The 26730-nt window shown below is 41.5% G+C and overlaps 1 protein-coding gene across 3 annotated transcripts in view; it reads left to right on the forward strand.

The window, feature by feature from the left end:
• Positions 1 to 26730, forward strand: part of POC1B (POC1 centriolar protein B) — a 90800-nt gene that overhangs the window by 11752 nt on the left and 52318 nt on the right. For 2 of the 3 annotated variants that reach the window (XM_087814502.1, XM_016215240.2), the window contains 2 exons: positions 8698 to 8869; positions 12748 to 12927. In XM_087814502.1, the coding sequence (XP_087670628.1) occupies positions 8698 to 8869; positions 12748 to 12927 (352 nt within the window). Of the gene's footprint in view, positions 1 to 8697; positions 8907 to 12747; positions 12928 to 26730 lie in introns of those variants that run through there. The other variant, XM_087814503.1, reaches the window with a different exon arrangement.

Raw genomic sequence — 26730 nt, forward strand, 5'->3', positions numbered from 1 at the left:
GCCTTTTAAGGTACTTGGCCCATCATAACTCAGTAAAGGCTTACGCTGCTAGGATTATCAGCCCTCAGAGATGTGGAGTTTGAGTAAGTTAAATTAAATTTCTCAGATTGATTATTACTAAAGCTAATTTTCAAATCCCCAGCAGCTTCTTTTAGACCATGGTTAAGCCAGCAAACTAATTACTTAGTGGCAGCTAGTAGGAAAACGCTTAATTATACCCTCATTCGGGGCAGAGAAATTGTAAGTTCATGCCCTCACTTAACTATACTATTATACAGTGCTAGGGTAGTAAAAACTAGTTCTGAAAGTATTAGATAGGGTAATAAAGCTTATCTAGTTAAGATTAGAATGTTCTCTTTTCATTGTGCAAACGTCTTCTGTCCAGGTGCATAGCTGTGTATGCCTGGGGGTTCCATTTTATTTTTCTTTTCTTAAAAATATTTATAGAGAACTCCTTCTCATAGATTTCCTTAGAAGATTTCCTTGTTTATTTTTCCCTGAAGAAGGTAGTCCAGTGTTTCTTTTGTGACCCAAAGGCTAGCATGAGCCGGGAAATGGAACAGAAAGTACAGAATCGTGGTGCCTTCAAACTAGAAAGCTGACACTAGTTCTGGCAGGTGACTTTTAAGGCAGGACATAATGAGGGTGGAAAACAGAGAGGGACTTCTGAAAGAACTGAAAAATTCAAGAATTCCACATGAATGTGATTGAATTATTAGGACTCTCTTGAATATGGGACAAAAAGGCTTGAGAGGGATATAATCCTAATTTATAAAGTTGTGAAGGATACTATAGTGTGAACACAGACCTTTTTAGTAAATTCTAAAATGTGTATTCTTTGACCCATCAATAATTCTTTTGGGAATTTACCACAAATATAACATGTGCACGTGTCAGAAATGACACATGCACATCACAGCGTCATTTGTAAAAGCACTGGGAACCACCTAAATAGGGCAGACTGGTTAAATAGATTAAGGTAGAATACTATGCAGCTATTAAAAAGAAGGCAGACCTGCCTCCAGTCATGACGCAGTAGTTGATAACTAAACTCACCCTCCAGCTGGAAACAACTGTAAAACATACGAGACAACTGTTTACAGAGCAACAGAGTACAAAACTGTGAGCCCCCCATTACCTGGGCTTTCTTCCTAGGGGCACTCTACCTGCTGCACAGCAGAGAGGTGGAGACTCAGCGTAGTGACAGCCTGGCTGCTGGAGGCAGCAGAGGTCATCGCTGTGGCTGTGAGGGGGCTGACGGTTGTGTGGCAGGATTCCTAAGAAGTTCTTACTGAGTAGGGGAAGCAGCCACAGAAGTCTGTAGGGGGTTGTCATAGTTTTGGTTGAGGGCCCAGCAATATGTGCAAGTTGAGAATCTGAAGTCTAGCAGAGGTTGCTTAATGCTGGGCTGGAAGCGGAATGGTGGCCTGGGTGCAGGGCTGGGCATCCCTATATCTCTGAGACAAAGTGGGGAAATCTCACGAGCACCTCGGACATGTGGTTGAGATACCAGGGAGGCTAAGCCTTAGAAATCAGGACTGCACCTGATATAAAAGGCCCGCCCTAAACCTAAGTTCAAAACTGAACTAGGTCCACTCTAACAAATAATAAAACCAAGTCCAACAAGACCAAGAAGGGAAAAAACTGAATCCTGAGTTCTGGTTGGTGGGGTTGCTGTTTGCAGAGGTGTGGGTTAGTTATTGATGATCACCCTACTATTTGTGTATTCTAGGCTTGAACAAAAATATATTGAGCATAATGGGAGCCAAGTTTTTACTGTGGGGGAAGAGTTAGAAATATGAACTAGGCCAGGCTAAGGCTAGAGTGTATTCTTTAGAGGTGGGCTGGAATTGGAGTTATCAGTATGCACTCGTGGCTTTTGATATTTTTTTATCTATGTATATAGATAGATTGATAGGTGATAAATAAAGATATACAGCCTTCTGTTTATATTTAATTTCTTTAATCTGCCCACTGAAATTTCTCTTTGTATCTCATTTCCTAGCTCTGCTCTGACATACTCACAGCAGTGTACAAACACAGCCCCCAGGTCTTGGTTTCTAAATGTCATTCTCCACTAACAGGGACCAGAGCATTTGCAGGGAAGGCCAGTTCCAGGGCGGGGGCAGGGAAAGTACATCTTGGAACATTTTGTATCTCTAGTAGTAAGGAAGTTCTCAAAGAATGATGAACACGTATCAGAAGGACAGCTTTAAGGGCTCTTCTAGCCAAGTATGGAACTATATAAGAGTCAAAATAAATTATAGTGATGGATTACCACCGGAGTAGAATAACCTTGAATCCATACTGAATCTGACCTTGAATAGGTCCATAGGTTATGAACCTGTTTATTCAAGATCCAGGATTCAGTATGGACCCAACCTTGAATAAATAGATAAATGGAGGAAAAGGAGAAGTTTTACCTTACAATAATAAATTAAATATTAGTTCATTAAATAATTTACTTAATTACTAATTAATATAATTACTAATTAGTAGATTATAGAAATAATGATGGGTTGGAAAGTCATTAAAGAATACTAAAATTAGTGTGTGATAGTTTGTTGAGGAAGAAGATTTTTATATAGTCTTAAAATGTCTCCCCACAAACTACTTATTAATTACAAAGGGGACAGATACTAACTTTACAAGGCAAAACCCACCTAAACCAAGTGATCAAAGTGAACCTCACCAGTAGTGGGACAGATAAACATCACGTGCATCCTAATATGATGATGCACTGATAAGAGAACATAAATTTTGTGGATTTCTTATCAAAAAATATATCCTGAATCTGACACACAAGGTAACATCAGGGGAAAACATATTGTTAAACATACTACAAGAATAACAGGCCTGCAATCTTCAAGAATATCAAGGTTAATAAAGACCAAGAAGACCTAGGAAATCTTTCTAGCTCACAGGGGACTAAACATATATGGCAGTTAATACAACACACATCCTGGCTTACATCATGGTCTGGGGAAAACAGCTATAATCAGCAAATTCCATATATGGACTGTGGCTAATGAAAACATATTAAATATTACTTAATTTCCTGACTTTGCTAATTGTACTGTGGTTTATACTAGTGAATGTCCTTGTTATTAGGAAATACATACTGAAGTATGTGGTAGTAAAAAGACATGCTTCTAACCTTGTTTCAATTAGCTAAGGAAAAATATGCCTATATAAAAGTGTTTATATAGAGAGAAGGCTAAAACAAGTGGACAAAATGTCAACGAGAGCAAAATCTAAAGTAGAGAATATAAGGGCTTTTTTTATTGTTAAATTTATTGGGGTACATCAGTTAATAACATGTAAATTTCTTGTGCTACATTGTAATTTACTGTAAGCTTGAAATTGTCAAAATAAAAGTGTACCACAAATGGGGTGGGGGGGTGCGCAGCTCTGTGTCCTAATAAAACATGATCTCCAATGCATTATACACTAGGTGGGCTGGGCAAGAGGAGCGCGGAGAGGCAAAATGCAGACTGGCCGGAGTGGCATGCTGCTATTTGTGTAAAGAATACATGTGAATAGACACATTTGTTGAAGCACACAGGAGGATACTCAAGAACATGGTTAACACTGGCTGTCCCTAGGAAAGGAATCAGGGGCCAAGGGGCTGGAAGGAGCTTTTGGTAAATGCTCTTTCGTAATACTGGAATTCCGTACCAGGTACATGTACTAACAATTGAAAAGATAATTTAACAACAAATGCAAAAACTGGAGGCAGTACCGTTTCCTTCCAGAAAATGGTATTCCTGACAGAGCAGACCTCTAAGTAGTTGATTTTGTCTACATTAACGAATGAGAGAGCTTGGGTTGACTAAAGAACGTTATTGCTACTTAGGCCAACACAGTTAACTGTTGGCTTTTTGGACATTATGGGGAGCAAACATGTTCTCTCTCCATTAGTACGTTCCTTGTGTTACCGCCAGAGGCAAAGCACTGGCTAGGTGAGCATGGATTTTGTTCTTTCTTTTGTCCTGAGGTGGATTTCTTGAAACAATGAATTATTGTTACAGAAATTAAATAGTTTTTTAATGTGTAGATTTACCAGTTAGCCTTTTTTCTTAATGTCCACCTTTGACATTTTATCTCAAAATAGACCAGTCAGATGACGAATGGTATGGCTTTGACATTTACAATTATGTGGTAATGTTTATATAGGGTGTTGCTCAATGGAAATGTATGAAAGCAAATTCCAGGTTGGCACTATCCATCATTGACATTGATAAAACACCTTTCATTATCATCGCATTAGAGTTCAGTGGGGGAGGTTAAGGAAGTAAGGAGGAAAATTCAGTGTTAGTTTTCACAGTTTTTAATAAAAATGCACTTATGGGTTTTTTTTATAGATTGTTGGTCTTTTTTTTCTGTTTTCCTGAAATTCACAAGAAAATGTAAAGTGTACCCTGGGCCACACCGTTGTAGTTGGAGCATCTTTGCTTCTGGTGTTTTATAATTAGTGGGCCTCTGAAATGCCCCCTTACCCTAAGGTTAGGCTTCCCCTGTCCTTCAAACCATTTGTTCATCCTGCTCCCTGTCACTTCTCTTTAGCAGGCCTCATGCTAATAATAGCAAATATTACTTTAATGTGGGTATGTAGCCAACAAGCCTAAAGTTACGTTTTGAGCGTCTACTCTAGGTCAGGTGCCTCTTCCCTCTTCTAAATCTCTTCAAAGCATTTCCCACAGCTCATCACCCTCTTGGAGTGCTTCCTGAACTTCTGCACACCACAGCCTACTTGCCCCCTCCTACTTCATTGTGGTTCCTTCCCGTGCCCTTCCTTCTCTCAAGGGTGAGTGCCTTCACCTCTTCTTATCTGCATACTCGCCTCCTGAGAGAGCCCATTCAGCTCCCAGCCTTTCATATACTATCTAGACGGCTACTAGTAACAGTCACAAAAACTCCTGTAATAATGGCCACATTGGACTGTTTTCTGTGTGCCAGGATGAATTATAAGTATTACTTCACTTAATACTTTAAATACCTCGTTCTGTAGATGAAGTGTCCCATTCATAGGGGTTGGGTCACCTGCCCAAGGGTGCACAGCTGGTGAGCCTGGATTTCAGTCAGGAGGTTGAATTCTATGCTTTGCTTTTTAAACCACCCTGGACAATTGAAGCTGCAGGTGAGTATGTCCAACACCCTACTTGGCATTTCAACTTGTATGTCAAATGGGCATCTTAAACTTTATATTCTAAAAGGAACTCTTGATTTCCCACCTCATCCTGCCTCACTCTCAACCTCCTCTTCTGGTCTTTCCAGTCTCATTAAATGGCTCAGAAATTCACCCGGGTGTCCAGGCCAAAAGCCTGGCATCTTTGCTGCTTTCCTTTTCTCTCCCTCACGTCTAATCCATCAGCAAGCCTCGCAGGCTCCACCTTCACCGTGCATCTTCCCCATCCACAGTCTCTAATCCAGACCACTGCCCTTCCCCTGACCAGATAGTTGCAATAGCCTCTTAACTGGGTTCCTTCTTCAAGTCTGCCCCCCTATATATTCTCCACACAACAGCCTTATACCTTGAAGTATAAGGTATGTATCAAAATTATACAACCTGATGAATCTTCACAGTGTGACCTGTGCATTTAACCAGCACCCAGAGAAGAGAAACAGTATTACCAGTACCCTCAGGGCCCCGTTTGCACTGCCTTCCAGCTGCTGTTCTCCTTCCCTGCCGCTCAATCCCTGTGCTGACTTCTGACTCCATAGATTGGTTTACTACTTCTTGAACTTCATATAAATGAACTTTAATTACACAATAGTTATATAATATCAGTATACCACAATTTATATATCCACTTTACTTTGATGCATATTTGGGTTTCTAGTTTTGGTCTATTTTTAATAGTATTGCCACAGACGTTATTGTACTATGATTTTTGCTAAACACATATAAGAATTTCTGTTAGGTATGTACCTAGGAGTGGAATTGCTGAATCAGATGGTAAGTGTATATTCAGCTTTAGTAGATACAGTATTTCAAAAACAATTTTTCTAAGTGGTTATAACCAGCAGCTTTATATGAGAGTTCTCGTTGTTCATATCCTCACCAAGATGTGGTATTGGGTTTTTGTTTTGTTTTTTCATTATAGCCATTCTGATGAGAGTGTAGTAATACCTCATTGTGGTTTTAATTTGCCTTTTCCTGGTGACTAATAGAATTGAGTACCTTTTCATGTTTACTGACCATTTGGATTTCCTCCTTAATGAATGCCTATTTAAGTCCTTTATTTTCCTGCCTTTTCTAATTGATTTGTAGGAATCTTTATAGATTCTTTGTTGTATGTTGGATGTATGTATTGTAAATATCTCCTTCCTCTCTGTGGCCTTCCTTTTCAGTTACTTAGTGGTATCCTTTCAATGAGCAAAAATTCTTTCTTTTTAAAAAAAATTTCTTAATATTGTGTAGTAAATTCTTCTTTTCCTTTAGTAATTTAGCAGTTTTCATGTCCTGTTAAGAAATCTTTGCCACCTAGCCGGCGTGACTTAGCGGTTGAGCATCAACTTATGACCCAGGAGATTTGGGTTCAATTCCTGGTCAGGGCACATGCTGGGTTTCTGGATCGATCCCCAGTAGGGTCGTGCAGGAGGCAGCCGATCAATGCCTCTCCATCACTGATGTTTCTCTCTCTCCCTCTCCCTTCGTCTCTCTGAAATCAATAAAGATATATTTAAAAAAACAAAAAAGAAATCTTTGCCTATCCCAGTGGCCATGCAGATATTCTAAGTTCTCATCTAAAAGCTTATTGTTATGTTAAAATCCCTATGCAGTTAATATTTTACACCTGAATTATTTTTAAATGTTATGTAAGTGATTCTCATATAACTTATTCTCATAAGTAGCACCTGTTGCTTTACCAGTAAAAAAATTAAGGACTTAAAAAAAAATAAAAGCTTACTGTTTTACCTATCACATTTAGATCTACAATCCATAGGGAATTTGTGTGTGTATATAACAAAAAATGTAGGAGTCAAGTTACTTTATTTTTTTTTAATGAATATCCAGTTGACCACCTTTTTCTCATTGTCAGAGAGGCAATTTTCTTAAATCAGTTCATGAGATCTCCCTGCTCAAAATCCTTCAGTGGTCTCCCATTGCACTTAGAACAAATATGCACCTGTTACCATGGCTCCTTGGCTGGCATCTGCGTGCTTCTCTGCTTCCCTTTCAGGGTTCACTTTCTCTCCCCTCCACTATGGACACTCAGGCCTCCTTACTGTTCCTTGGCCTTCAAGTGCGTTATTGTATCAGGCCCTTGCAGTCGTCTTCTGTCCAGAGTGCTCTTTCCCCATATCTTAGCCTGGATCATTCCTCATTTAACTCAGATTCCTGCTCAAATGTCCTTTCCTTGGAAAGAACCACTACCCACCCCATATGACATTAAGAATCAGTAATGTATAAAAGTCCTCTGAACATGTATGATGTTACTAATGAACTTTCTCCCCTACAGCTGTGATTCCTTGAAGTAAGGGATCGTGTCCTGTCTTCGTTTTGGGATCTCATTTGCAACATAATACATTAGAACTCAAATAGGGCCCTGAATATAAAGCATATTATAATTCATTGTTGTCCCTATTTTGTCTATATTTGCCTCAGATAATTCAGACCCTGATATAAAAATTTTATAATTTAATGAGCTGTGGTGGAAAATCAACTCTTTGTACTTTTTAAAAAGGGAGTAGTGGACAGCATTACAGTTTGAAACTTATAAACTCACTTTAACTCTTTTACATGGAAACAGTGCATAGCCCAAATGAATTTTATCTGTGGCTAAAGAATTTAGAAGGTTTTCAGTGACTTAATATATCACATCTAATAGTAATATTAATTGCATTTAAATTTTATAAAGTTGCATTTTTTCCCTAAGCATTCTACAGTCTAGACTTAGTGACTCTCAGTCCTATTGTCCTATAATTGGGGCAATTTTGGGGGCTACATGCATACATAAAATTTGGTTTGGGGACAAGAGTTAGACCCAGCTTTAATCTGTTTATTTGTTCTTTCTTTTTTTTCCATATCCAAGGATATGTTTTTATTGATTTTTAGAGAGAGAAGAAGGGAGAGAGAGAGAGAGAGAGAGAAACATTGATGTGAGAGAGACACATCGATTGGTTACTTCCCGCACAAGCCCGGACCAAGTCTGGGGATCAAACCTGTAACCCAGGTATGTGCCCTTTACCGGGAATCAAACCCAAGACCCTGTGGTGCATGGGCGGATGCTCTAACCACTGAGCAACAATGGCCAGGGCTCTTGTAACTTTTTTATAAATGTGAAATTACTTCCACAAAAATGGTTTGAAAAAATTCATCTCATCCAGCCCTCTCTGGAAGATCATTCAGTCCTTATGACAGAAAAGTTAAGTAACTTTGCTCAGTCACCCAGAGAGTTAGAGACAGCACTGGCTCCTAGTCCTGTGTTCTGTTATAGTCACTGAGTCTAACCCAACACAGGGGCCAGGGATCCTGCTGTGTGGTTTACACAGGACACGGCCAAGCTTGCATATTCATCATGTAGCTCTGGGTTTCTGTTAAAAATCTTTTTGCCGTTACCAGTCAGCCTTACAACCTTCAGCCCCTCTATTACCTGGACATCTCGCTATTAGATATACTGCCCATTGTAACAAGACATGCCTACATGTTACGTTTTAACAACCAGTGCTTTTTCTTCTGTTTCTTGATAGCAACTGCTTCTTGGGATACGTTTCTCATGCTATGGAGTTTCAGGCCACAAGCTAGAGCTTTCAGATACGTGGGTCACAAGGACGTTGTAACGAGCGTGCAGTTTTCTCCACTTGGAAACTTACTGGCATCTGCTTCACGAGACAGAACTGTTAGACTCTGGATTCCTGATAAGTAAGAGAAACAACTGGTGTGCTGTGGATTTAAAAATGTGAGAGAACGCTGGAGCCTGCTGCTCCTGATGCATGTCTCGGGCGGCCCAGACGCCCAGTTACCTGCGCTGTTACCTGTGACTCAGTCTGAGTCACACTCCAGGTGTCAAGTCAGACTGCTTCAAAGCACTTTCTTCTCATCTTTACCTCATAATTATGTCTTCTATTTGAAAACTATTTTTAACCGTGGAAATATGCTTAGTATGCATTAAGTTATTGCGGGGGAGGTGATAGTTATCAATCCCTTAGTAAATCTGATGTGAGCTTTAGATTGTCTCCCCAGAGAAATCCTCATTGGCATGTACAAACAAAAATTGTGGTTTTTAACCTCCTAAAGCCCTTCCATGGATCTTTAGGGACCTTTGGGTCCCCATTAAAACGCCCTGTGCCAGAATTATCCTTTGATGCATATCATTCATTATTAGGCTCCAGAATGTTCCTGTTAAAGAAAATTTCTGACAAAGTGTAAATCATTGCATTTATTGTAAGGTCCTATTCCGTTATAACAAACCTCTCTGTAAGACACTTTTCAAACCCTAGTTGATTGCCCACCTATTTTAAACAATTATTGAGCCATGAATTTTTTCAAAGCTTTTAAACTCTTAATTATGCAATTTTTCAAACATACTTGAAAAGAGGAAGAATGGCACAAAGACTCCCCCACCCCATACCCATTGATCAGATATAGTGGTTATCAGTATTTTGTCAATCTTGTTTCATCTATCCCCCCTTTTTAGAACAAATCCCACACATCACATCATTCCCCCTGTAACTACTTCAGAGAATAAGCATTCAGGCATGTTCTATGACTGTTGTGGCAGGATTTGATTGGTGGTGTGTGAGCCGGCACGCCCAGTGAAAGTAAGTTCACAGGGCATTTCCCTGCCACCACCCAAGGGAAACCCCATGCTCAGAAATCTGAATATTATCCTGATGACAGCAAAAACTGTTGAAGAGAAATGACATGTTATAATGACACTGTGGATGACAACATAGAAGGGAATTTTAAGGGAGAGAGACTGGTTTGTGGTTTAAAAGGGAAAGCATTTTCTAAACTTAATTTTGGGAATGTAAGACCAGCACAACACAGGCTCAGTCACTCATTGCTAATTCAAGGAAGCCTAGTGAACAAACTCTACAGAGGTACATGAGCTAAAAGCATATTGCACCATTAATCTGCACTGGCTAATCTGAATACAACAATTAAGCTTGTGTAGATTCTCGTTGCTCTTTTTAAATCATACAGTAGGCCAGGGCAATACAAATCATGGCAAAGGGAAGGAAACAGTCATATCCTCACTCATATGCCAAGGGCCTTGGTGCTGGCTATTGGTCCTTGATCTGCCCTCTCCCTGGCAGGATAGGGGCCTCTGTATAGCAGGGCAGCCGGATTCTAGGATGGTAAAAGCAGAAGCTGCTAGGCTTTTTGAGGGCCAGGCCTGAAACTTGAAGAAGTGTCACTTCTTCCCTATTCTGTTGGTCAAAGTAATTCACAACACCAGCCCACATTCAGAGGGAAGAAAAAATCAGCAGATTCCGCCTCCTGTGGGGAGGAGTGGCATGGGTGTGAGGGAGGAGAGGAATTGTGCAGCCGTATTTCCAGACAGACGCCCCAATAGAAGACTAAGAAAGAATAGTGGAAGCAGGTCCAGCCTGGCATTTGTCATGGTAGACAGTCAAGAGAATTTGGGCAGAAAGGACAGGTAAAGGTGTGGGAGGCAGAGCACCTACATTAAGGCAAGGTGAGGAACTGGAAACCAGGTAAGCACTGGCACAAGGCATTCAGATTTTTTTTGATTTTTTTTACATGCTGCCTGTTGAGACAGGATCCAGTGGCTAGGCCAGCCTACAGCTGGGAGGGCCGTTTAGAAGGATGGCAGGCCGGCCGGCCTGTGCGGGTGCACCATGTAGAACTAAAGGGCAGGGCCGACTTTGATGATCTGTCTCTTTGCTTCCTGGTCACAGAAGATACCAAGGCTTTTGTTTCTTCCGGGCCTTATACCTGAGTCCAAGCCAAACTACTCTGACCTCCACTCATAAAACTTTCCCTGAAACCTGAACTAGTCCCTGAATGCTCCCTCCTATTTTATTAAATACTCGTTTTAGTTATCCCTGGTATAGTATCGTATATCAGGTGATGGGGATTCATGAGTCACCTTTGCCTCCTATAGGCCACCAGAGGATCTAAGAACCTTTAAGTATTGCCTCTTCCCAGTGGAATTCAACAAAATGCATTGAGCTCTTTTTGTATGCCTGACACTGTGCTAGATTCTGGTCTTACTGAGATAAATAAGTCATCATTCCTGTCTTCAAAAAACCTACTGCTTAATAGGAGAGAAACAGACCTATTTTAAAAAACGAAAAAGTGCTGCATGATGTAATAAGCCAAATGGATCCAGCACTGAGAGCAATTCAGCCTGTCTGGGCTGGTCAGGGAGGTCCAGGGCTGGGGAGTTAGTTCAGGCTGAGAAAGCAGTAAGTACAAAAAACCAGAGATGTGTGTCTGAGTGCTGTGACTGTTCTCAAAATGCAAAGTTCAGTGCGGTGACAGGTTGCCCCAGCAAAGAGCTTGGGTGTTGTGCCTTTTTTTTTTTTTTTTTGGAGAGCAGCCAGTGACACGTTGACACTGGGAATCTACATGCTTGGAATTACACCGTTAGCAGGGTATTACGCACAGCATGTAGGTGACTGGAGGGAGATAAAAGATTAGAGCAGGGGCCAGCTAAGAGGGTTTGCGATAATCTAGGTGAAGGATATTGAGGGTGTATCTACCTTAAAGCAGGCATAGCTGGGACAGAAAGAAGAGGGATTCAAAGATATTTAGGCAGCAACAGGCTATCACTATCACTCAAGAGGTGTGTTGACCTATTGGGTGTGGGAGGAGAGGCGGGGAGGAGTTGAGTGTGACTTCCAGGCTTCTGCGAATTCTGTTGCCTGATCTTTTTCACACAGTTCTGAAGATTTCCCTCATAAGGACTCACCTGTGTAGATGCGATGTTCTGAATGGAAGACTTGCTGCCTGGATGTAGGATAGAGGGGAAGTGCCTTGGGAACTTGAGGACGAGACACAAAGTAGTATTTCCCAGATGTCACCTTTTAACCCCAGCGCTATCTACCAGACTGCTCCTAACTATTTTAACATTTTCCCCCCTGCCGCTTCTCCTTAAATGCCACATATTATTTTCTCCATCTGTTTTTCCTATTCTTTTTTCCCACCCTAGCCAAGAAAAAACACCAACATCTGAAATTTCAAGGTGTTGAGAGCTGTGTTGTTTCCATTTATCCTTTGTTTTGCTTCTGAGGGTAAGACGGGGCCTAGGGGCGAGCAAGGCCCTACATCCAACCCGGGTGTTGGAAACAGGAGTCAGAGGCAGATCACTCAGGGACATCTCCTTCCCAGCCCAGACTGCCAGTCCAACAGCGTGGGTCGACCCCAGTTTGGAAGCATTGCCCTGGAGCTATTCTTTTAATCAATCTTAGCTTTTCTAGGTTTCAGGTTCTTTAAATTACATATTGCTATTTCTAGAGAAACAGAAGGAACTTAAATGCGTGGTAGAGATTTGTTCAGAGTATTATTACCCTACCTTCCAATTAAAACATAAAGAACAAATGCCTTTCAGGGTGGGGACCACCAGTCTTTCTTATTAAGTATCAGTTGTGACTTTAATTGACAAAACCAGCTTGAAACAGTGTTGATGAAGAGCATGGTAAGCAGCCTTTTCACACTCCTGTGGGTTTTACAAGAGTTAAGCTGTTTTATATGTTTCAGAGTCTGTATACTGATTAGATGTTGATTATAATTAAATCAAGTGATACAAATATTGAACTGTTTGTTTCCAGGAGAGGGAAATCCTCTGAGTTTAAAGCCCATACAGCTCCAGTTCGAAGTGTGGACTTTTCCTCTGATGGCCAGTTTCTAGCTACGGCTTCTGAAGACAAATCCATCAAAGTATGGAGCATGTATCGCCAGCGCTTCTTATATTCCTTGTACCGGCATACACACTGGGTACGCTGTGCCAAGTAAGTGCAAAAAGCTTCATGATAGGATTTCCACGCTTTCCCTGCCATAGTCTATGTTTTCTCTCCAACTCTCAGAAGAGGAGTTTGTTTGCCTTCCTGCCTGCCTGCCTGCCTTCCAACCTCCCTCCCTCCCTTCCTCTCTTTTGTTCATATATTCATTTATTCAGCAAACACTTATTGTGTGCCTGGGAACACAACAGTGATGAGAACAATGGTAAACAAAACAGTCACAAACCCCTGTGCTCATGAAGCATTCATCCTACAGAGGGGAGCCAGGCAATAAACAAATAGGTAAATGGGTAGGGTAGGTCAGATGGTGGTGAGTTTTAGGGAACAAAACAGCTGGATTAGAAGGAGGGCTGCAGCTTTAAACAGGGTGTTAGGCAATCCTCACAAAGGCCTTGGAGCAGAGACCTAAAGGAAGGGAGGGAGCAGGGCTTGAAGATACTTGGGAAAGGAGTGTCTTGGATGGAGAAGCAAATGCGGAAGCCCTGGGGCTGGAGCCTGGTGGCTGATTGAAGACAAGTAAGGAGCCTGGTTGGGCAGACCCGGGGAGGGAGCAGGAGAGACCCGGAGGGAGGTGGGGCCCAGGTCAGGAACGGCTCTGATGTACGCTCTGAGTGAGATGGGGTGCCACTGGGCCGTGTTCATTTTCTGAGTTACACTTTAATGAGATCACGTGGAGTGCTGTATGCAGAAGAGACTCTCAAAAGTCCCGGCTGAAGCAAGGAAGCACTGGGAGGCCCTTGCAGTAGTCCCCACCCTGGCTTGGACCATCCTGGTGGTGGCACTGGAAAGCTTGAGAGGTGGCTGATTCTACAATAGTAGTTTGAAGTTACAACCAAGCAGTATTTGCTATCACGTTGGATGTGATAGAGAAAAAGAGGAACCAAGAGTGACTCCATAATCATGGCAACATTCTGTTGGGAGAAGTGCTGTTGGCGGTGTTAACTGTCAGCCGACAGCCATGGAACCCTTTCTGTTCCTAAAGACACACCGCTAACCCACTTAAAATGCGCACCTCATTTCCCAGGGCGGGGAGGGGGGGCTGCTCTTTATTTCCCCACTGTGCAGGTGAGGAGGCTGAGATTCAGAGCTAGGGTTGAATTTGTGCTTTTTCTCCTCAAGGTGGTTGCTTGGCTGGTGTGTTTGATGTTTGATAGCCTTGGAGTGGGGAGGGAAAAGACTAGAACCAGGGGCTCCAGTGCCCTCAGGTCTCTCCCTAGGCCTCTCTACACGCTGGCTCCATTCTCTCAAGCACCCTGGTATTGAGGCCACTGTCAGCTCTACACTGAATTCCTCACAGATTCGTGACCAGATTTCTCTTAACTTCCCCTAGCTCCAGTTAGAGAAAAAGGTACCAAGGGGTGATCTCAGCTCAGGCCCTATGCCCATCTCTGCCAGGCAGTGAGATACTGTGTCTCCATTTAGCCAGACACCTGACTGAGACCAGTTAACCTGGCCAGGGAGGAGGGGTCATACCAACCATAGGTTCTGGGGGTGGAGAGAGAGGACAGTGCTCACAAGAAGCACTGGTACAGACATGGTCACTGGGGAAAATCTGAACCTGGACCCTGCCGCCCCTCAGCTTTGTGCCCGCTGTATGAAACAGCATGCCCGGTGGATCCAGCTGGGATGTGGTGGGACTGGAGTATGAGACTGTTCTGTCTGTCTGGCCTTATAGCCCATACTCTTAACACTTACTATGCCCTCAATGGGACATTATTGCTTGGGAGGTGTTGATTATAATCTATGGTAATGAATCTAAGGAAAAAAAAACACCAAAAAAACCAGAAGGCCATACTTTTAGTCAGCAGTTTTTTTCTTCTAAAGATTTCAGCTACTTTTGGCTCTGGCTACCTCAGTATTTTTTCTATATATGCCAAATATCTGTGTGGTTGAGAACAGGGACCTGGAACCTAAATATATAGGTAAAAATCCCAATCCCACCACTTAACAGCTGTGTGACCTTTGGGAAAGTTACCTAACTTCTCAGAGCTTCAGTGTTCTTACCTATAAAATTAGGATGGTGATAATAGTTAACTGCCACATAAGTTGTCATGGTATTTAATTAAGTGAGCAAATATATAAGAGCATGTGCCCACTAATCACTAGATAAATCTAAGCCACCATCCTCATCATCACCATTGGACATATTTTTATTTAATTTTGAAAGATACTTTGTTATTCGAGTTGATAATTTTTTTCCATCTAAGAAGGTCCCAAGTGGCTGGTCAAATCACTGATTTGATTTATAATAATAAATACATTATTATTTATGTGTCAGTGATGCTATAGTAAGAAGAGGAGGCAGAGATGTAGCATCTAGTACATCAGGCCCAGAGAACGGATAGGCAACTGGGCTAGGTACTGGGAAGAATTATTTAACTCCCATTGTGTGTCAATTCTGGATATGTTTGGCAAAGGACTCACTTTTATTATCTTCATCAGAAAGCTCTACATAAGCAAAAGCATTGAATATTGGCTTAACTGATCAAGATAGATTGTTTCATGTATACTCTGACTAATAAATAAATAGCTGTTATTTATCCAATTTGTCTTACATGCCTCTATATCCTTCCAAGAAGAATTTAAGGTGGTTTATAATAATTTTCATACCTGTGTATATATCAGTCATGGGAGAGAATGAGAAGACACTTCTACCTAGAGCCATGTCACTTTGCTTAGCAAAATTGGGCATATGCTTAGCCTGTTTGCTGCAGCTGTGGTATTAATGGAATAATGGTAGCTGACCTGTTTTCATTTTCTAACAAGAAGGAATCCTAAGTTGTTCAGTTAAAAGAAAATTTTTCCTAGAGTAAATTTTAGGAGGTACTTTTCTTCCTTGCTCTCGTGTTGAATCAACTGTGTATAATACAAATGTTAAAATAAAAAAGTAACAATACAAACCAGAAGAATTTATGAAAAGTTGAAAGATCACCCATGAAGTGAGATTTTAGTTTTTAAAATATTCCTTTAGTAAGCATAGTCCCCAGTCTGTACCACATATCGGTGCTAGTGTAGAGCTGAAAGGTGCCGTATTAGCCTCAAGGAGCTCTTATAGTTCAAAGGGGGGGAACAAGATACCAGATAATTATAAAGTGGCGTGTCCTATGAGAAGACGATACACAGGGCGATAAGGGAGCCTGTGAGTGGGCACTGAACCAGAGTTGTGTGAGGAAAAGTCAAGGAGGACATTCCTGGCCCAGGACTGAGGAAAAGGAAGGGGAGTTGGCAGCATATTATCAGGTGGGAAGAGCTGGTCAACTGTTCCATGGAGGGAATCTGCAGGAGTAAGCACTGTAGCCTGGGAGTGCAGAGTACGCTCTGGGACCATTTATTATTAGTTCAGCCATAGCCAGACACAGGAAGCCAAGTGGGACGAGGTCAGGGAGGAGGCGGGAAGGCTCGGGGTCACTGGATTGTGAAAAGATTTTAGACTTCATCCTACAGGTAATCAAAGACACTGGAGGGCATGGAATGGGGAAGAAACACTGTCATTTCTGAGCTCTTCTTTACTTATCGGGCTATTTACCAGCATGACTTTGCGGTTTGAGGGTTGGCAGGAGATGGTCCATGCCAAGATGCGCCTGCCCACCTGCACCACCTGGTTACCACTGGGCAAGTTAGGCTATGGCTCTCAGCCTCTGTGGGGAGTGCGGCTTCTCCAGGTCGACTGTTGTGTGGATGGGAAGTACAAGTTGACTGTGTTGGGGACTGAGTGATGCCATAGGACTGCCATTCCTCCAGCTGGGCACCGTTCTTTAGGGGGAAACTCGGGAATGGGGAGGGGCCCCTGCAAATGTTCTCCTCCCTTGTCAGTTCACGAGAAGAGAGTGATAATGGGGCTCTGCATGCCTGTCTGCCCTGCATCCATTCCCCAGGTCATGGTAATGGTGCCCGAGTTTCCCTGAGGAACCGGTCCGCCCCCACAGCCCTTCCGTGTGTTACCCAGCTGCTGCAGTGGCCCTGTCACCAGTTCCAGCCATGGGCATTCGGCTCAGGCTTGCCATGCAGAGCAGAGCATCTCCCTCCTGTAGGAGTTAGTGGGCCTCATTGGAACCACAGGACTTTCTCTGGGATTGCTCTCTTTCAGCTCATTTAAGCCTGTAGTTGCTGAGGGATACTGTGGGCAAAGAACTGACCTGAGAATGATGCTGATTCCAAGGAGAGCAGAGCTGTGAGATAAAGACAGAATGAATGGCTGTCTGATTACATGGGGTAGTTTCTGGATGCAGCTGTACCTGGAATTATTAGCATATGTGTGGGGGTTGGGGGAATACGAGCCTGAAAAAAATTCCCTTTTGCTTTTTTTTTAAAGTTACTTTCCACAGGAAGTGATAGTGGAGCAGAGTTTTGTAAAAGTGGGAGTTACCCTTGCATCCGGTCATGTGCGCTCAAGAGGCCTGCTTTATCTCCATCCCAGCACCACTGCCTTAATTTTTAGCACCACTGGCCCTTGTAGAGGCCTCTGCAATTTGCCTCCTACATGTTCTCTCTGATCACAGATTTGCCTTCATTCAGCCTTTCTGCCTACTGCTCTACTGGCTCCAAAGAGACCTTCTGAAATGCAAATCCCATCACCTGCTCCTCAGCTTAAAAGCCCTGAGTGACTCCTCTCCCTGGCATCTGCTCTGCCTTCCCGTTACTGCCCCGTCTTTTGTCCCTTGCCCATTCACCGTGTTACAGCTGCCCAAGTGTGTGAGGCTCTGTTATCTTTACCTCCACATGCTGCCTGCCACGCCTGGAGGAACCCAGATCCCACCGCCCCTTCAGGGTCCTGCTTTGCATCTGTTCTCCGAGAGATGTTTGGCCTCTGCCAGGCTGAGCTTGTTGATCCCTTGTGTGTCACATTGCTCTGTTTGTGAGGTCTGTCAGTTTAGGCCTTTCTTCCCTATTACACTTTGAATTACAGGTATTTTATTCATGTTGTATTCTCTTGTCAGGCAGTCTTCTAAGTCTTACAGATACCACAGGAAGCAAAACAGAAAAAATTCCTGTGCTCATGGGGCTGCTCTTACTAAAGGGAGACAGACAGTGAACAAATATACTAGTGATATGTGCTCTGCAGAAAAATGCTGTAAGGAAACAAGCTCCGTATGGCGGTCAGGGAAGCATCTCTTCTAAGGGACTTGACTGAGGTGAGGGAGCTAGTATGGCAGGTGTCAGGAAGGGTGTTCGAAGTAGAGTCAAGTACGGTGTGAGAAGCACTGTAGAGTGTTAGTCATAGAGTGGGGAAGACCCAGAGTTGTACAAAAATGTGGATTGAATGAATCAGTGAAAGGGTGACCTCTATCTAATGTGCAGGTAGCTTTGGAGGGAGTTTTCACAGGCCCCTTCAGGCGGGAGTCATTTTTGTGGATTCTTTACATCAAATTCAGGAGTACTGTACATGCATGTTGCATGGAGAATGTTTACAGGGCTTCACTGCTTTCTTTTTCCCGTTTGGTCTTCCTCTGTTCGGATTGATAATTTTTATACTCATCACACCTTAATGGAATGCCTTTATCTTGCTGGTACCTTGTGGTTCTGAGTTATTATTTTTTGTTTGGTTGGTTTTTTAATCATTTGCTTTCTTACTATTTGGAGGGAGTGATTCATACAAAGTTCTGCAGAGGCCACTCTGGAAGAATGTTCTCAGATAAGTAATTGGGTTAAATTTAATGAATAAAGACTTCACCTTCTCGGCACATTTCCATATGTGTGCTCTACAACATGCTTAGAGATTCTCCTCCGGCATTTATTATGATCTTTTTTTCTTGGCTCAACGTACTGCAGTTAGAGACTAAGACAACTGAGAGGGTCCAATTGACCACTCAGGCTGAGCTCTCAGAGTGTTTGTGCAACTTCCTGATGGGGTCGTCCTAGTCCAGGCCTTACTTCCAAAGTCTGGCCGACTAGACGTCCTGTTTCCACTCTTTACCCAGAGGTGAGAATGCTGAGAGGAAACTGAGTCGTACTTAATACAGTTAGGAGAGTCTGAAACATAAAGTGGATACCAGTTTACTCATGTACAGTGACAACACTAGCTTTCAGCTCCCTGGAAGATCTGTGTGCCTCAGCCAGGGCCTCTTCCTTGTTAAGAAAGTCGCAGTAAGACCTCAGTGGGCCCTGGAACCAAAGCAAGAGAGTTTGCTGGGAAAAACCTTGACGGATGGTTTTTCAGGCCGGGATAATGAGATGGCCCTGCCTTTGCCACGCATACACACCTGCCGAGGAGTCCGCATCGTCAGCCTGCTGGTCAGGCACCCTCTCCCGGGGCCGGCGGGACACGTGCTGACCGTGTTGCTCTTGCGTCCGCGGTTGCTGGGCGCTCGGCTGGCACAGCCTCTTCCGGGTGGCGCAGTTTGTGCGTTAGTTTCAGCAGAGAGACAGCATAGGGTAGTGGAGAGCATGGGCTCACCAGCATGCGGTCCCGGGAGCATGGCATAGCCTCTCTGGGCTTTTGTCTCACCCAGAGCTGAGAATGGGTACAAAAGGTGCCTTTCTCATCGAGTCATCGTGAATGAACAGGCTAATGAATGTGAGTAATGTCAGCTATTAATTACCCTCACATTCCGGTTTTTTTTCTCTTCAGGATTGTACTGGAGTCACCTTTAGGTTGTATCCAAAAGCCATTTCCCATATCTGCTCATAGTGCTTGAGGTTGCTGCTGTACATGGGCAACTGCTCTCCTCCTTCGAGTTCATTTTATGTATTTAACTAGCAGAGGATGACTTTATATTCAAGTACTTGGCTCTGAAAATCTGTCTTTTAATCGGAGTGTTTAAATTTATGTAACTAGTCCTACGATTAGGTTTAAGTCTACCCCCTTGATTTTTGTTTTCTGTTTGTCCCATTTGTTTACTTCATTTTCCTCCTTTTCTTTTGGATTCATCGAGTATTTCTTAGTATCCCATTTTACTTCCTCTGTAGGCTTTTTAGCTTTGCTCTTCATCTGTATTTCTGTTTATTGGTAACCTCTACCGGTTGCATTGTACATCCTTAACATATCACCGTCTACTCTTGAATTAATTTTATATATAATGTCAGAACTTCTAAAAGTTCTAATGTTAGAACTTACAAAACTACATCTTCATTTACCCACCGCTTATATCTACATATGATAATAGCCCACAACACATGAAGCAACCATTTTCTTTTAAAGAAAGTAAGAAAAAAAAATGTCTATCATAGTATTTGCCCCCTACTTACCTTTGCTAGCATTCTTTATTCCTTAGTATAGGTCCAGGTTTTCATCTGTTATCATTTCCCTTTATCCTAGAAAATGTCATTTACTATTCTTGTAATACAGGTCTCCTGGTAATAAATCCTCTCAACTTTTTGTTTACCCTTTTTAAAGGATGTTTTTGCTGAGATGTTGAATTCTAGTTCAATGGGTAATTTTTCTTTTAGCACTTTAAAGATGTCACCCCATTGTCTTCTGGTTTGCATTTTTTAATATGAAGGTGGCAATCATTTATTGTTATTCCCCTATGTATAATGTTCCGTTTTCCCCCTGCTGCTCTGATTTTTTTTTTTTTAATTTTTTTTTTTATTATTTATTTATTTATTTAAAATATATCTTTATTGATTTCAGAGGAAAGGAGAGGGAGAGACAGAGACAGAAAGAAACATCAATGAGGAGAGAGTCATTGATCGAGTCCTCAACCCGGGCATGTGCCCTGACTGGGAATCGAACCCTGATCACCTGGATCCTAGGTCAATACTCAACCGCTGAGCCACGCCCGGTCGGGCAAGATTTTTTTATCTTAATCTTTTGTTTTTAGCGATTTGACCATGATAAGCCATGGACTTAAGTAATTAAAATTCTGTACCTGTCTCTGTGCTCAGTACTTATGAACTTTTTCCTGAAGCCCAGACTTACTCCATGGGGCACAGAGATGGTGCTCATTAGTGTAAAAAAAGATGAACAGTTATGTTCTCTGGACTAACCATTGTTTTTGACCATGCATCTTAATTTACAGAAATATTTTTAAGATATGCCAGATATTGGGAAATATATTCATGCTTTTAAAATATAAATTAGTATAGTCTTTTTAGAAATCAGTGTGCAAAATATTTCAGGAGTCTTTGTTATAGAGATTCCACAACTGGAAATTTATTCTAAAATGCCCTTTTGTATTCAAAGGAAATAACTTTATATTCAAAGATATTGCTTTCAGTATAGTTTATAATGGTGAAAAATTGAAAATAAGCAATTTTTCTGAATAACGAAAACCAGTTAAATAAATTTAGATTATTATGTAGCTATTAAAAGGGGACTATAAGCAAGTAATTACATGAAAACATGTTTATGTTGGGGAGAGAGAGGGCAAAATTCAGAACTCACGATTATAATATAAAAGGCCTATAAACGAACAAAAGACAAAGTACCTGTTACACACAAAATATTAAGGGTAGTTTTGTTTGGGTGATGGGACTATGAACTTTTTTACTTACTATATTTCTTAATTTTTTAAATAAGTAATTTTTCTTTAATAAGTAATGAAGAAAATATTTATCATTTGAAATATATATATATGTAGGCAAGAAATATCTATTTTACAGACAAAAGAATTCTTCTAAAAGTTAGAATTATTGTAGCCCTGTGTTCTTAAAAATAATGTATACTGTGAGATAACTATATTTCTTTATGATGTTCTTAGTCAAAAATAAGTAGAACCTAATGAGACAACTGTTCCAACATTATTGCTTTTATAGCATTATTTTTTTAGGGGGAAAATCTGCCTTTAATTTTCAGTTGTTGTCAGTGTTACACGCAATCTTTAACCATCTAAATTGCAAATATTTTTTGTTATTGTGCTAAAATAAATGTAATATAAAATTTACCATTTTATGTATACAGTTCAGTGGCATTAAGTACGTTCATGTTGTGTGACAAATTGCAAAGATTTTAAACATAAGATCTCATTGGCTGTAATACTAAGTTAGTCCCAAATCCCTTAAAAAGTTTTTTTTCTTATGCCCTAAATGTTTACTGAAGACCTACTCATTACCATGCACATGACTACGATGGATGTGGTTTCTCTCTTCTTGGAGCTTACGTTTTGTTAGGGAAGCAAACAGAACACATGGCTGTAAGGGTGGTGTGTGAATGTGACCTATGTTAGTTACACGACCCGGGGAGCTAACGTGGGGGTGGCGGGAGTTCAGGAAGGCTTTTCTTGAGGAAATGAGGGGAGCAGAGACTTGAAGGACAAGTAAGATCCTTTTAGGTAATTTAAACTAGATAGAGAGTAGGGGGTGGTGTTTGAGGCCCAGGGAACAAATAGCATGCGAGGTAACAGCTGATTCAGGAGCAAGGACCTGAGAAAAGAGGGGTGTGGTGTCAGAGAAAGGACTGTGATGAAGATGAATGGACAGGAGGGCAGAGGACCTGGCAAGCAGTGGTGCGGATGTCAGACTTTTTCCCAAGGGAAATGTGAAACCCCCCCCCCCCCAAAGGGTCTTAATCTGAAAGATTTGATTTAGAATTTAAAGATCACTTTTGTTGAGCCATGGCCAGTTTGGTTCAGTGGTTAGAGCACTGATCCGCGGACTGAAGGGTCCCAGGTTTGATTCTGGTGAAGGGCGCTTACCTTGGTTGCAGGCAAAAAAAGGTCACTTTTGTTCCCTGTGGAGAACAGAAGATAGCATTGTATGTTTTTTTAATTAATTTATTTATTAAATTTATTGGGGTAACATCGGTTAATATGATCATATAGGTTTCAGGTGTGGGTTTCTATGTTACAAGATCTGTATATTGCACTGTGTGCCCACCACCCAAAGTCAGATCTTCTCCCGTCACCATATATTAGGACCCCCTTCACCCCCCATCCCCTTCCCTCTGACAACCACCACATAGCTGTTTGTTTCACGAGTTTCAGTTTTATATCCCACATATGAGTGAAATCATATGGTTCTTAGCTTTTTCTGACTGACTTATTCCACTTAGCATACGGGGGCTAATCATGGATTGGAATATGGGGGGGTGGGGGAGAAAGAGGAATCAAGCATGACTCCTAGGTTTCTGACTTCAGAAAACGTTTACTCAGAAAAGGAACCCTGGAGAAGGAGCTGTCTGAGGAAAGAGATGAGTTCAAATTTGGACAAATTCGGAGTCAGAGGTGCCTACAGGTATCCAAGAAGAGACACCCAGTAAGCAATTGTACTTAAGGGTGGAGATCCAAGGAGAGGAGTCTGGGCATATAAATTGTAGATGGCCCAACAAATAACTGGCATGCTTAAATTTTTTATACCTCTTTCATCTGCTCTCTGTCTCTCAGCAGTTGCAAGAGTGAATCTTGTTACTGCAATCAACAGATGGTTTCTCTTCTAATGCTGACTAACACTTAAAAAAAACATAAATATTTTGCTTATTTTCTTGAACTTCAACCTCAGTATGTAAACACAATCCCATCAAAGTAAGCTCTGAGACTGCCTTTTTTTTTTTTTTTTTTAATGAGTCTATGAAAGTTTTAGGTCTGAATGCAATCAGACTCTCACATTATCTAAATAGAAAGTGGTAGCCAGGGGGGTATGAGTTTCACAAGGTTACAGAGCTGGGCAGTTGCAAAATTGACCCTACAATTCAGGACTCCGTAGTGACTAGGCAGTCTTATTTCCACCGCTTTTCACTGCTCTCCCCCGCCCCTGCCATGAATACTGCTGACTTCAGAGTACCTCTTACTAATGATTTGTTTCTTAAAGGACACGGACGATGCTCATGCTGGTCTCAGAGCCCTGAGGGCTACAAATTTGTTTTTATAGAATATTTATTCTAATGATAAGAAATATTCAAATGAAAATTTTTATTTCTTATGAAAGCACTTTAAAACCTCATGGTTCATGGATCTGTTTGGCTTTCTAATGAATGAATAACTTTCTGTGCATATAGAATGCAGTTTTATGTACACTTTTGGGAACTCCATAGATTCCAAGTTAAAGATCTATTATATAACTCTTGGGCTACGTTCAAGGACACGTGAACCAGTTTTTATGGAAAGTGTTCAAGAATTTTCTCATTCACTCGTATGACTACCAATACATTTTAAAGGATTGAACAGTAAATAGTTCAGTTAACTTCTAGAACAAATGCCTTATAGACAGTCCACGTCTGCTGATCCATTAGTCACTACTGACTAACGTAGTATCCATCTTGGTGACAGTCTCTGGAAGTTTTTAAAGGTGGTTTGGTGGTACTGAATTAGAGAATTAGAAATCTGTTAATGTCTCAGAGCCCTGACAAAGAAATGACTTTTCTTTCCTGATCAAAGTCAGGGCAAAGCCAAGCCTGCTCTTTTGGTTCTAACTTTTTTTTTTTTTTTTTAATATTTCTTTATTGATTTCAGGGAGAGGAAGGAGAGGGAGAGATAGAAACAGTGATGAAAGAGTCATTGGAAGCCCCACACTGGGGAATGAGCCCGTAACCTGGGCATGTGCCCTGACTGGGAATCAAACCAGTCTCCTGGATCACAGGTCGATGCTCATCTGCTGAGCCATGCTAGCTGGGTTGTTGCTAACTTATTTTTGAGGTATCTAATTAAAAATAAAAGGGAGAAGAGAAGATACAAGCCACCATCTTTACTTTCAACCCCTCCAAAGGCAAAAAAAAAAATACAGAAAGCATATGCAGGGATTATGATATAGTGTCCAGAGGAGGGGCAGGGCCTTAACCCTTTGGTCATGTGGAGTTGGAGGTAGAAACCTCTAACTCTGGTGCCAGCTTCTTCCCAGTCACCTCCTCCATTCTGTATTTATCTAATGTTTGCATTCTCTGCCTTTCTTTAGCACAGGAAATTTCTTTCAGGCTGTACCCTCCTGCTCACGATAAATTTCTAGCTTGAAAATTTTCTCTTATTCTATAGCCCCTTCTGCTCAGGATGAATTCATTCTGGCCAGTATACCTCCTTTTTCTTACATGTTTCTTTAAAATCATATTTCTTCTATGGAGCTTCTAATGATAAATTGGCACCTTTTTGTTTTCTTATCATGAGGACAGGGATGTCAGTTTCATTCACCACTAATGTATATTCCTGTTACCTGGGACAGTGCCCAGTGCCTGGTTCAGGCAGGTGCTCAGTGAATGTTTGAATGAATGAATGAATGTCCTCCACATAAACTCCCCTAGAGCGCTCACAGCAGATGCTAGTGCACGCAGATTTTTATTAAAGGGTAGTCCAGTGGTTAACCTGTCAGAGCCCATCACGCAGCGCCTGAGGAGCACTGCCTCGTGGTTCTCCACTCTAGAACCTTCTATGGTTCCATAGGGGCTGCACAGAGCTTTCTGTGCTCCACATCCTGTGCCCAGGAGAAGACACTTCCCTGTCTGTCAGGAACTTAGCAGAGTGATCCAGAGGTTTAGCCATGGAGCCAGGTTGTCTGGTTCTAGTCTTCCTGGTTGTGTGACTGGCATTTACTGATTCTTTATGTGCCCCAGTTTTATGCATCTGTAAACTGAGGTGAGCGGTGGCACCTGTTTCGTAGGGTTGATTGGGGATTAAAAGAGTTGCTGTAGGGTTAGCAGGATACTGATGATGGTGGAGATGGTAGGATTTGGCCAATAGTGTTGTTGGGTGAGGATTTTTGTACTTTGTTTTTAATCTGATCATTCCATTTTATTAATTTTTTTCATCATTGCTTTCTTAAAATGTGAGCACCAAGTCGTCTCAGAAATAGTCCTACCACTTGAAATATGCACATTAAGGAATGTTTTAAAAAGATAGCTTGTTACAAGAGGCAGTTTGATTACTTGGATTAGTTGTTTACATTGTCATGTAAAGTTTATTTTCATGGGGATGCTGAGTAGGTTTTTCATCCCCAGGGCCTGTGTAAAATAAATTTCATCTCTTGGAGCATTTCTACAACACTGTCCTTCACATTTGAATCTTCATCACATATTTTCTGGTGGAAAGATTAATAATATATCACATTATTATAAAATCATGCTGAACTACCAGCATGGGAGATATTTTCTTGCAAGGTTATTTTCTTGAATTTTTAAAGATTATTTTACATAGAACTTAATTGTGCTTCTATGTGCCTTTTTTAAAATATGGTGAATCCATAACTGCCAGATTCAAAGTTTCTGTCAGGAAGAATTATTATTCTTAGGTCAGCCTTAAGAACAGGGAGGGAGGAGAGGGTGGAGTGAGAGAGAGTACAAAGAAAAGCCTATAATTATAATCCACACCCGTAATTGATGATTTATAGTAATCTGGGCATAGAGGGAAATGTAAGTAAAATTGAAACATAATTAACCTGTGACCTGAATTTGTCTTCTTTGGTTTTTGTTATTGCTAAAATATTAATAACAAAAATACTATTCATGATTTCCTCGTAGTCTAAAAAAATTGGTTTTGGTCTTCTGCTCTTCTCTGTCCAAAAAAGGCACTTGGGGGTGGGGCAGCCTTGGAAAGGATCTTAAAATGAAAGGAGAGCATAAAAACAGTAGATAAACCATCTGAGAATTTTGCCATTTGTTTTTTAATGGGGCACGTGGATGATAGGTGTGTCCATGCAGGAACTTCCATTCCCTGTAAATGAGTTGTCCTACTTTCAGTCCACTGGCGCTCTCTGGCCTCCCCACGTCCAGGAACTTACAGGTTTGGAGAGTTGGTCCTTTTGTTAATGGTATAATTTAATTTTAATTCTAAACACACAAGTCCTTTTGTTACAAAAAGCTTAACTACAGTGGGAGGATGAATTATAACGGCTCTCTTGGGTCATACGGATAGCACCGGAAAATGACAGATGTAGAAGAAAGAAAGAGAGTGCTTTCAAAAGGCAAGGCACTTGGCTTGGAAGGCATGGAGAGATGAA

Source organism: Miniopterus natalensis, chromosome 2, assembly GCF_054644295.1.
Source record: "Miniopterus natalensis isolate mMinNat1 chromosome 2, mMinNat1.hap1, whole genome shotgun sequence".
Classification (NCBI taxonomy): domain Eukaryota; kingdom Metazoa; phylum Chordata; class Mammalia; order Chiroptera; family Miniopteridae; genus Miniopterus; species Miniopterus natalensis.